The 11,836-nt window shown below is 39.7% G+C and overlaps 1 protein-coding gene across 2 annotated transcripts; it reads left to right on the forward strand.

Annotated features, from left to right (window-relative positions):
• Nucleotides 1–307: 307 nt before the first annotated feature.
• On the forward strand, nucleotides 308–9,948 carry LOC118431432 (RWD domain-containing protein 3-like). Of its 2 annotated transcripts, none has more exons than XM_035842663.1 (4): nucleotides 308–454; nucleotides 4,891–5,375; nucleotides 5,907–6,022; nucleotides 8,828–9,948. In XM_035842663.1, exons 1-4 carry the CDS (start codon nucleotides 355–357, stop codon nucleotides 8,958–8,960), a joined length of 834 nt encoding a protein of 277 aa, XP_035698556.1. In that variant the 5' UTR covers nucleotides 308–354; the 3' UTR covers nucleotides 8,961–9,948. The 2 variants fall into 2 exon arrangements, with proteins under 2 accessions (XP_035698556.1, XP_035698557.1); XM_035842664.1 differs by lacking the exon at nucleotides 308–454 and adding an exon at nucleotides 465–716.
• The last annotated feature ends 1,888 nt before the right edge of the window (nucleotides 9,949–11,836 follow it).

Here is an 11,836-nt window from a genome sequence, read left to right on the forward strand (position 1 = left end):
GTTGTGGTGTTTTTTTAAATTTCAATTTAAAATGTTTTCTGTCATAAAAATGGCGAGATTGTTGGTGGGTAAAAAGTTTCAATTTAAAAGATTGACACCCCTATATTGTTTTCAACTCGTCTACTTTTCGATTTGCATCAAAACGTAAGCAATTTCTTATTATTTCAGTCTCAAATAGATGTCTTAAGATAGTAACGTTATATCTGCACATTTTTGAACAAGTTAACTTACGAAATTAATTACGTAAATATAACTTTCAAATAAAGTGATAAAGCATTCTTATTTCATCCAATTTCATAATTATTTCACTCTTTGTTGTTTGCAGCGGTCGTCTTTTTTTTTAAACCCCCAAAAATGGCGGGATCTGAAATTTCAGAAGAAGTTGCAGACGAACTTCAGGCTTTGCAAGCGATCTACTGCGGCGATGGGGAGTTTTGCATGCTGAGCGATCCAGGTCGGTACCTCTAACCGAAAAATTAATCGTTATGTCGCAGTTTCTGACCCTGAAAAACGACTAATCCACAGAAATAGTTGCGGGGGAGGCGCGTACGCGTAGGCGGTCCCGCACTGTCGAGCACATGGCCCCTCCCCCTTGCACTGGCAGCGAGAAAAAGTCGGAGAAAGTGGATAACGTTTACGTTATTCATTCAAGTCATCCGTGACACTGCATGCTGTTAGCCAGTGATGTTTAAGATTATAAAGAGGCAGGTGGTAAGGTGAGCTGAGGTAACAAACTATCAAACGGGTTTGCCGTTACTGTGGGGGTGGCGGGGGTGGTAAATTGTATGGAATTTGAGATTAGAGTTACAGGTGTAGGGTTGTCCCGCCCCTTTTTCTACTTTGTACCGGTCCTGTATCCCCGCCCACTGCACTCACACACCTACATGCACAATGTACCCACACTCCCACAGTCAAGGACGTTACATACATGTAGAAGAATTAATGACCTAACTACATGATATCACATTCGTCAAAAATGTCTGGTTGACCAAGGTTTCAGACAGATAAGAGCATCATCAAATTAAATATATAACAGTTAACAAATTATGAAGACTGTCCAAACCGAATTTCTTTGGTTTCCACACCTGGCCGAAGAGGCTACTCAGCAAAAGCAATGGCAGGTACATGTACCTGTGACCAGAGAGCAAAGCAGTCTCTAGGACCTGTACCTCGGTCCTGGGATGGACATTTTGCTTGTTGGGGCGGACAAAGATTTCGCCCCATCCGTTGAAAAATCTGTAGCCTGAGTATCATCCTCCGTAGTAACCGCTGGCTCACGACTTTCGCTTGCTAACCACGGTGGTTAGCAAGCGAAAGTAGCCTGGTATCCAGCCGTAATTATAGCTCCCGAGTCTCTTCTCTCCTCTTCGCAAATTGCCAGAGAGGAAAGAAGAGACTCGGAAGCTATATTACGGCTGGATACCAGGCTAAGCGAAAGAGGATGATACTCAGGCTAAAAAATCTGAACTTCATAACGTTAAATCTATGAAAATGTATCGTTATATCCACAACTATTGGTGACAAATATTATCAACATGGGCATCCAAACAATGAGTGGGACAGCCTTGCTAGAGAGTGCCTGGTATCACACTAAAAACATTCTGTAACATTAGACTGTAGACCTTCTGTAAACCTTTGCACTGATGAATTCCTGTACCTGATTTTCTGTACAAATTCCCATTGCTCACTAAATGTATTTCCTTCCATTTATCATTGGTGGTAGCAGGCCTGCGTGATGTGTGTGGGCGTTTCAAGGATGAACAGATTCTGTAAGTCATCATCATCGATTGCACCACGCGGGATGTCGTGATCAAAGCCAGAATTTCCATGCACCTCTCACCAAACACAGGCATCCTCCAGGGAGTAGTTTAAACCAACACCTACGGGGTACTGATGAAAACTGGGGGCCTCAGAGTTTGCCTCCAGGCATTTTAAACAGCTCATTTTAAAACATTTTAAAACTTACATTGGTGAGATCAAACTTAAGCAAGGCTGTCTACAGCTTTGAATTTTTTTCCGTCCCACTCATTGTCATGAAGTTAAAAAAATTTTCATAGACAGAATGAAATATTTGTTCGTCCCAAGTTCAAGTAACTTTCACATCCCAGGACAGAGGAGAAAGCTCTGAACCTCTTGATAGGGCTTGTGCAAGGCTTTCTACAAGATACCAAGTACAATTCATTGTGTGCCCCGAAACAACCTTCCATCCTATGTGACGAGTGACAGCAAAGATGACAGCTGTACGTTATCACACAGATAGCGTGGTTTGAACTCCCATGTTTCCGCCCACGAACGTGTTACAAAATCTCAACAGTGTCCTTCATACGGTTGGACTTCAGGAAGTCATGACTTGTTGTGGGCTCAGAATTCCATGTGCACCTGTAAGTGCATGGTTAGTGCAGGTAGATTTGGAGTTGTTCCGGCATGCATGAAGTCTCCTGCATTTCACCTGCACTGGCCCACGATAAAACCATTCCCTAGTATTAATAAAGTGTACAAAATTTCATTGTGTTATAGAATTTGTGTACTCTCCGTCCAGCCACACACTATATAAGTATGTAATAATTCAGTTATGGCACGATGAATCTTGAAATATCCATTATGGTTTTATTTTTCACAGTTTAGGTGGCAATCCCTCCACCCTTAGCCTCCACCAGGCTTTGCAGATCATTTGTCTAACACTCCCAAGAGTAGAAATTAGACAAATAGAGTCAACAGTACGCTAGGGGAGTCGGCCGCCCAGAGGACTTATTTCCTTACCGCGAAACTAGGCAATACTCCTATGCCAATTAACTCCTACTAGGCTTTTATTCCTTTACCTGTATTTATATTTGGCCAGACGGGAGTCTGGTAGAGACTACCTCAAGCCCAAGTATGCATTTCCAATGTATTACCTTGGTCGGTACAAGTTACAACTTAACTACAAATTTGTGTCAACTTTGAACTCAAAAAACAAGTTGCAAAAACTTCCTTCCCCTTCTAGTTCTATGCCGAAATCAAGCCCTGCAAAAATAGATACATTTACGGTAGCTTCCGGAAGTGGCATCAATCTGCGCTACCTTAGGCCACACCGATTTAATTTCTTGGTTCACGGATTCGCTTGCTCCTATTTTTTGGGAAAAAAAATAAAAATTACCACTCATCAAATTTTCACCATTAATGAAACCATTCACCAACTTTCTGGTGTAGCAAATTGACCTTTATATTATAAGCTCCTTAAAGTGTGGGTACAGGTGCTGTTATTGTACAAAAATAGTGTTTTTGTACTTTTTTCAAGCTGAAAACTTTTTTTCTTTATGTTTTGGATTAGCCGTTACCTTTACCCCCACCATTTTACAATTTTTATTTTTATTTCGCCCTTTCGCTCCATATTTTTTATGAAAAAATCCGTGAACCAAGAAATTAAATTGGTGTAGCCTTATGGACATAACTTTACTACAAAATTTTCTCAGCTGTGAACTAAAAAAACACTGAAAAACCTCCTTTTCACCTCATATCTCAAAAATGACGATAGCTTCTGGAAGCAGCATCAATCTGTGGTACCTTATGGACATGACTTCATCACCTTCCAGATGTCTACAGATAATGGACCCTCTCCCACAGCAGCTGGTGCAGGGGCGGTGGAGATTTGTCATGTCCATACGCAGGACATTTCAGTTTGGGGCAACCTAAGCAATATTAGAGCATTAAAAGTGGAAATATTCTGGATGAGGCAAGTCTATATATGAAATTGACATCTACTGCACTATATTCCCACATTGATATCATTAATTGTTTCAGTGGTTAAAAATGTGCAGAAACAAGCAGCGCTAGGATTCCCTGAATATTATAACCCACAAGAATTAGACTTCACTGCGTCCTCGTGCCACGGCGGCATCAAATATTTGCTACTTGAGTGTTGGTATGGATTGGAAAAGAGTTGCTTCATCTGAAGAGACATACATGTACTAGTAGTGTTACCACGAGGTATCCTGCAAGTTTCATTCCAATCATGTAACCACAGTCAGAATCACCATAGAAAACAACCAATGATTTGGGGCAGCTCTAACTTGTTTGATAATAGGTACTGCATTTTCCATACCTAGTTTCGACCTCTATTTGATATGGGTCCTCTTCTTTTAAGCTCACACAATTACAGAGCTTTAATTTTATTCAAAATCTATGATTGCAGTGTGGGTGGGGGGCATTATGAAAGGGGCACTGGAAAATTGGAGTGTCGTTCCCACGTAATAGGTTATTGATTGACTACAGTACTTCTGTCTGCCATGGAGTGTAGGAGTTTCAGAGGGCCTTTTTTTCACATTAGTTTATATGTGATGGTTACAAAAGTGTTTTTGATCACCCCGTGTAGTTGGGAATACTTTTCAGCAACTTTGTAATTTATGCATTATGTGTAAAGGTCTTTGCAGAAGCATTGCTCTAGATCTGTTTAATACATTTGTTAGATCGCTATATATCAAAGAAATTGTCAAATCAATGGTTTGGGGTGGGTAAAACTTCATTGCATTGTATTTCATTCAAATTTTGAATCTATATTTGTACATCTGTTCACTACTATTCCTTAAGTTGTAACAAACACTAACCTAACATAAATTTCTATACCTTGTAATTTTAACAGTAACACTGCACCGTACATTTGTACTAGTATAATGCACGAAATATCTAAGTTTAACTTATATGATTATAATGCACAGTGATAATCCAAAGCTAATATGACTTAATTTGTATGACTGAATAACAGGACCTAACATATGAATAAATATCATAATGACACGCTTATGTTTATGGTAATCAATACCTGTAAAATGATTATATGTCATTGGCATTTGCATTTTAGAACTGCAGCATCATCTTGGCATAACTCTTGACTTACATGTAACAATGTTATAGATGCGAGGGTGCCCATGTTTTGTGTCTCAACCAAGTACCGCGGTCGTCACGACACGATCTCGATATCCGCGTCCTTCACGCTCCCCGAGGGCTATCCCAGGATGGTCCCCAAAATTTCACTGTCATCGGAAAGCCTTTCGCGTGGTGCCATCTCCAGACTGAAGGAGGGAATCTCCTCCCATGCCAGAACTTTACCCGAAGCACCCATGGTGCTACAGTTGATGACGTGGTTAGAAGAAAACATAACAGAGATTCTTGATCAAGATCTTGCAGAGGTGTGTGATACACCTAAGGAGAGTCTCTCTAAGGAGGAGGATGGAGAGGACTTGTGGCTGGCGTTACTCCACCTGGACCACATGAGAGCACGTGGGAAGTATGTCAAGACGATCGTGAAGTGGACTAAGGAGTTGTCGTTGACTGGGAGACTGCTCTTTCAGGAGAGACTCATCCTCATACTGCTGCTGGGATCAATGAAAAATATCAAGGTAAGGCTAGTTCACCTCCATCCACAGGGCAAGTCATATCCGTTGTATCTAAACAGGGTACTGTATTTAAGGATGTCAAGTTGACGGACGTTGTACAGACTGCAGTATTTTTTAACCATTGTTTTCAGATACAACGGATATAGGTTACCCCATGGATAAAGGGGAACAAGCATTGAAATAAAGAAAAATTGCATTTCTTATAAACATTAGCCGCTCGCATCATAGTTGCAGAGCTCCAAATACTTATCTTTGTTTTCTTAGTAAAATGTGATTCATATAGTAGTGAACCTGTCTTCTTTTAGCCTGCCAATTTGGAAGTTGTCCCCATATTTTTCCTACAAATCAAAAATGTCAGGTTGGCATCTTGAGTCACAGACTTAATCACTTGTCTACTAATATTGTCCTTTACTCAATTTCTTAATAAAGAAAAGTACATGGACAATGATATTATGGTTTAGAATAAGAGTACTCTTGTAGTTTTCTGTGAAAACCACCAACAGAATTGTTGTCTCTGGTTCTTCCTGTCTGTAGGATTACATCACACGTCAGCGAACCCGCAGTGTAGACGTAGACTCTGCTGGGAGGAGCTGTAAGGAGAGGATGATGACAGTTCTGTGGGAGGAGAGGCTTCAGGAAGGAACAGTCAGGTAAAGCCGTATGGAAAAAACATCAGTGTAGGCTACAGCAATTTGATTTTCTTGTTTGTTTATTTGTTTATTGTTTGTTTATTCAGTTTGCACATATACAAAATCATAAGAGATGCAGAAGAGAATAAAATATAAAACAGGTGCAGGAGGAGAGAAAAAACCTTAACGGTTTATGCTGTGCCCTCCTCCTCTATGCTTATACAAAATATATGATCAGTGAAATCATAATTAACAAAGAAAGAACTAGCACATGTTCTAATAATGCAAAAGATGTACGATCAGTGAAATCAATAAATAAGAAACATAAGTAACTAACACAATCATATGTTATAATAATACAACAAAAGATGTATGATCAGTGGATCAATAAATAACAAGGAGAAGTAACTAACACAATTATATGTTATAGTAATACAAAAGAAGAAAATGTGTGATCAATGAAATCAAATGATAATAGCAATATGAATTAAGATGGGATAAATATTTCTATAAGGGGCTATGGTGGTTTATGAGATATGTTTTCAGGGCATTTTTAAATGTAAGGAGGGAAGAAGTGTTTTTGATATTTGTAGGAAGACTGTTCCAGATTGTGGCACATCTATATTTTACGGTGGACTGCGCTAATGATGTTCGAAAGAGAGGGATATGGAGTAGATTTCTTTGCCTGGTATGATAATTATGTACATGCAGGGCTCGAAATACTGGGTGCATGTGCACCCAGGTGCACCCAAGATTGGAGCTGTGCACCCAATTATTTTCTGTGGGTGCACAGGATGCACCCAAATATTTTCTTACATTTATGTATGTAAAGATATCAAAGTGTACTAGTATACATCATATTCTTGACATCTATATTTTTTAAGTGTTAGAAAGATAATTAAGATATCTGTCATGGTGCTTGTTTACGAATTTGATAGCTTGTAACTAAATTTTACTATCAGGTTATCACTTAAATTCAAGTGGTGCACCCAAAATTTTTTTGGTGCACCCAATTTTTTAAGCTGGGTGCACCTGTGCACCTAATCCCAAAAATGAATTTCGGGCCCTGACATGTGAATTAGGGTTTAGGAAAGATTTAAACATATCGGGGAGATTGTTAGAAAGACAGTTAAACGTGGATATACTAATTTGCAGCTTATTTATATCAAACACATTCAATATTTTCAATTTTAGAAATAAAGGGGCTGTATGTGAGAGAAAATCAGAGGCGGTGGCCATTCGTGTGAATTTTTTTTGTAGAGTTGTAAGTGGGTGAAGTGTTGTATGGCAGGCACATCCCCAAACTATATTGCAATAAGTCAAGTACGGGTATATAAGACTGTTGTAAATAGTTGAAAGGGTCTTTAGAGGAATATTGTGTTTGATTTTCGCAATAACACCAATTGTTTTAGCAACTGTTTTACCTACGGCGGAGACATGGGCTTTCCAATTTAATTTTTCATCTATAATTACTCCCAAAAATTTAGTTTGTTTCTCCTGCTTTATAGGAACATTTTGTAGGAAAATTTTGGCCTTATTAATATCATAGCTTTTATTCTTGCTACAGAAAATGAGAAAATTTGTTTTTTTAGTATTTATTGATAATTTATTGGCTTCAAACCATGTAGCTACTTTGCGCAATTCTTGGTTAGCCAGTTGTATCAAAGAGTCAAAATTCTTGTGGGAAAGGAATATGTTGGTGTCATCGGCAAACAGTATAAAATAAAGTATTGAGGAGGCTTCTGCCAGATCATTGACGTAAATCAAGAATAATAGAGGACCTAAAATCGACCCTTGCGGAACTCCACATTGAATTTCCTTGTATGTAGATTTAGCTCCATTTAAAGTTACGTATTGTTTCCTATGATTTAAATAATTTTGGAACCAGTTCAGTGCAGTGCCAGTAACACCGTATGCAGCTAATTTTCGGAGGAGTATGGTATGATTTACGGTATCGAAGGCTTTGGATAAATCTAAAGATATTCCTATTGTATACTCGTTTTTGTCAATGGCAGTGGATATTTTGTCTATTAGTTGAATAAGAGCAAGTGGGGTGGATATACCTTTACGGAAACCGTATTGATGTTTATATAGGATATTATTTGTGTTAAGATATTTTAGTAATCGATTGTAAACTAGCCTTTCGAAAAGTTTGGAGATGCTGGGCAAGACTGAGATCGGTCGATAATTGCTAAATGAAGTTGAGTCTCCCCCCTTGAATATAGGTATAACCTTTGCAATCTTTGTTCCGTTTGGAACGTCTCCACTTTGTAACGACATGTTAAGAATATGAGTTAGAGGAGTAAGGATGTAAGGAAGGGCCGATTTTAGGGCTTTAGTTTCATCTTATTTGGAACAATCGTGTACCACTGTTCACCCTATTTCAATGGGAGCAAGTTTCATAAAGATTCTTTTCAAATTGCTATTCTTAACTTTTAAGGCAATTCGCCCTGGAGGAGTTTATGTAAATGCCAACATAATACAGACTTGATAAAAAGTCTGCAACATAGTATTGCATATATTTGATAAAAATATCATAGATTTCAAAGATAACACTATAGTGAACCAAGGCAATTAGAAGCACAGAAATCTGATAAAACTTGTGAAAACTGGTTGCCAGATCCAATTAGAAAGTATTCAAACTAAGGGGTACTAGTAGGTGATATGAGACGAGATGAGAAGTTTCATGTTGGGATTGCCTAGAATTAAGAGAATTTAAAAAAAGATTCCATTCTAGAATCTGAATGACTAGAATCTATGACAGTTATGTTCAAGACTGACAGTTGCATTCTTTAACACATTTTATGTTCTCTTCCTTCTCCCCAGCCTTGCTCAGTTTGAAGTGGCAGAGTGCAGGACTGTAGAACAACTAAAGGACCAGTTTACGGGTGCTGTGCTAGAGAGAGTCTACAGCGAGCATGTCTGTACCCTGCTGCAGAAACAGTCAATAAGAACCTGATCCGTCTCGGAGCCACCAATACACATATCAGAATTATCAACCTAGGATTGAACCGATTGGGGGAAAATTCTAATACAGCAAAGGAGAGTGAAAATGACAAATGCTACTGCAAAGTTGATTGTAATCTTTTCTTTGCAGCAAATTATAGCAATCATTCAGTGTTACAGTAGCATTTTTCGTGTTACAGTAGTTTTTTTATGTTGCATTTATAAAAGTGACTGCTAGGGGGCTCTCCTGACTTTTCAGCCGTAGTCAACAAGTGAACAATTGGTACTTCACCAAGCAAGTTTACAGCAAGTGGAGTGAGGAGATTTTGGCTGTTATCCATTGCTGGTATGTTTTTCATCTAACAACAAGTGCTGACAAATGGAGAGTTTTGACCTCTCAGTCTCAACTTTTGAACCCAGACCAGAGTCTCTGGACTTGCTGTAGTCAGCACCAAATAAACCTTGGTAATTAAAGCTGCCTCCTGATTCTAAGCAGAGCTCTGCAGGGGAAGGAAAATAAACAGGGCTGACAATCAAGCTAGGGCTGTTCCAACTTTTGTCAGGGAGGCGAAATAAGGAAATCTTTCTTTGGAGTTACAAAGGTTTAGAAAAAATATGACGTAATCTTGTCTCCTCAAAAAGAGATGAAAAGGTAAACCAGTAGGCCACACCAATTTAATTTGTTGGTTCTTGGATTTTAGAAAAAAGAAGTATGCTTAATTTGGAAAACGTAATGGAAACAAAGCTAGGGGACTAGGTTCATGCCTTGGTGCACTCAGTTTTATGGAGTGAATACTCTCATGTTCAAGTTTTCCTCCTGCCCTGTGCTTCTATGATGTCCAATTGCTATATTTTTATTTCAGAAAATCGGAGAACCAAGGAAATCAATGTACAGGCAATGTACAGGCATGGCCCTAAAAATGATAATTTGAGAAATTCTGCAAAAACATGCGTATAATGCTGAGCTGAACATTACATCTGATTTTAGATCACAAAGTTGATGATTTGCAGTGGCGGCGGCACCGGGGGGCAGGGGGGGCGGCTGCCCCCCCTGAAAATATGTTGGGGGGGCGTCGCCCCCCCAAAAAATCAAGCTGAAACCTTGTGTATTTTTTTGATGATGGAAATTTCAAAAATCAAGCTAGTCTAACAGCATAATTTACCCCTGAAAATGCAAGAAATGGCATTTCAGGGTCCCGATTTCAAAATTTCGCCAGACCTCCCTTGTGACGACTGCGTCTTCGACGCAGGACAATATGTTGCGGGAGCGTTGCTCTGAAAAATCTTTTAAACCAATAGAAATTGTACTATCGTACTTAGCTTAGTTTACCAGCAGAATGTGCCACTGAAATTCAGGAAATGACGTTTCAGACGGTCAAGATTTTAAAATTTTCTCCGGACCTGCCTAGCGATGACTTACGCCTCCGGCGCTCACAACGACATGGTGAAAATTTGTGCGTGGTAGCTTAGGTCATCGCCCTCAAACATCTTTTTCTTTGACAAAGATGGCATAAGATTTAGCAAAGTCTGCAAGCAAAACTTGTCCCTCAAAATACAGAAAATGTCGTTTCAGAGGGTGCAGATTTCGAAATTTCCAAAGACCAACATTGCAACAGCTCGCACTTTTGGCACTTGAAATCGTGAAAATATTTTGTGGGCATCGCCCTCGCTAAAACCATGTGTCTTTCTAACGGAATTGCCATCAAACTTAGCTTAGTCTGGCAGCAAAATTTGCCCGTCAAAACGCATGAAATGCCGTTTTAGAGGGTCTAGATTTCAAATTTTCCAGGGGGAGCATGCCCCCGGACCCCCCTAGGGTGGCCGCGCCAAGGCGCTACGTAAGCGTGTGCCACAAAATTCTGTCAGTAAAAGTTCCCCCCCCCCCCCCCAGACGAAATTTCCTGCCGCCGCCTCTGATTTGGTTTGTTTGAATAATTTGACTTGGGCAGTCTCAAAACATGGAAGTACTTATTCAGAAGTCTTTGATTTGATTTTGATTTATTTGCTGTGTAAAAAGAAATACAGCCAGACTACCAAACTAGCCAGAGGCCATTATCAAGGGTAACAATGCATCTTCTAGCCCATTGTTCCAGAGGTACTCCCCTCTGGCAAGGTACCCTCCAAATCTCACTTCCTTCTAAAGTATAGTTGGGGTGTGCCTGAGGGTTCATACGCAGGGCTGTCTCCAGGACCCGTCCTTCCATCCTGGGACGGAAATTTGCTTGTACACGAAGTATGGGACATGATTGTTATGCAGTACACTGCACGGAGCATAGTGATTTAAAGTAAAATGTTTTTGCCCCACGTCACAGATGTATATTGTTGATGTAATGGATAGATCTCGACGAGCTATTCATACAGAATGCAGCCAGATAATGATCCTAGTAAAGGGATTATTTACAGTCTGGTGCTCGCTATTAGATATTCAGAGGTATCAAAAAGCGCCATGCGCGCTCAGGTAGTGTGCAATAGAATGTTGATAAAACTTCTCTGGGTTGGAGTGCTGTGCTAAGTCTTGTTCCTAACTGCTCTGCTGTCACATGAGCTAGATTAACACGATACTGCGTCAACCTGCACCCCAGAACCACGCACCATGCTCCCACCCACCTCTCTATACTACATTAAAAGACACTCCTTGATGTACAGTGCAAGTTTAATGTGAGTTAGAAAGGTCTTAGCTCTAAGCTCATATTGCAAAAGACCCGATTCGTCTCTAACAAAAGTCTTGAATCCAACAACATGGCAGCCTGATGATGTCATATAGTCATGTGACCAACAAGTACAGTAGAGGCCAGTTAATTGCACAACGGATTAACGCACACTTCTGTTAATTGCACGGAATCCCACAATCCCAAACCGGTATGGTCCAGCTAGATAACTTCACATTAT

Source organism: Branchiostoma floridae, chromosome 15 (assembly GCF_000003815.2).
Source record: "Branchiostoma floridae strain S238N-H82 chromosome 15, Bfl_VNyyK, whole genome shotgun sequence".
Classification (NCBI taxonomy): Eukaryota; Metazoa; Chordata; class Leptocardii; order Amphioxiformes; family Branchiostomatidae; genus Branchiostoma; species Branchiostoma floridae.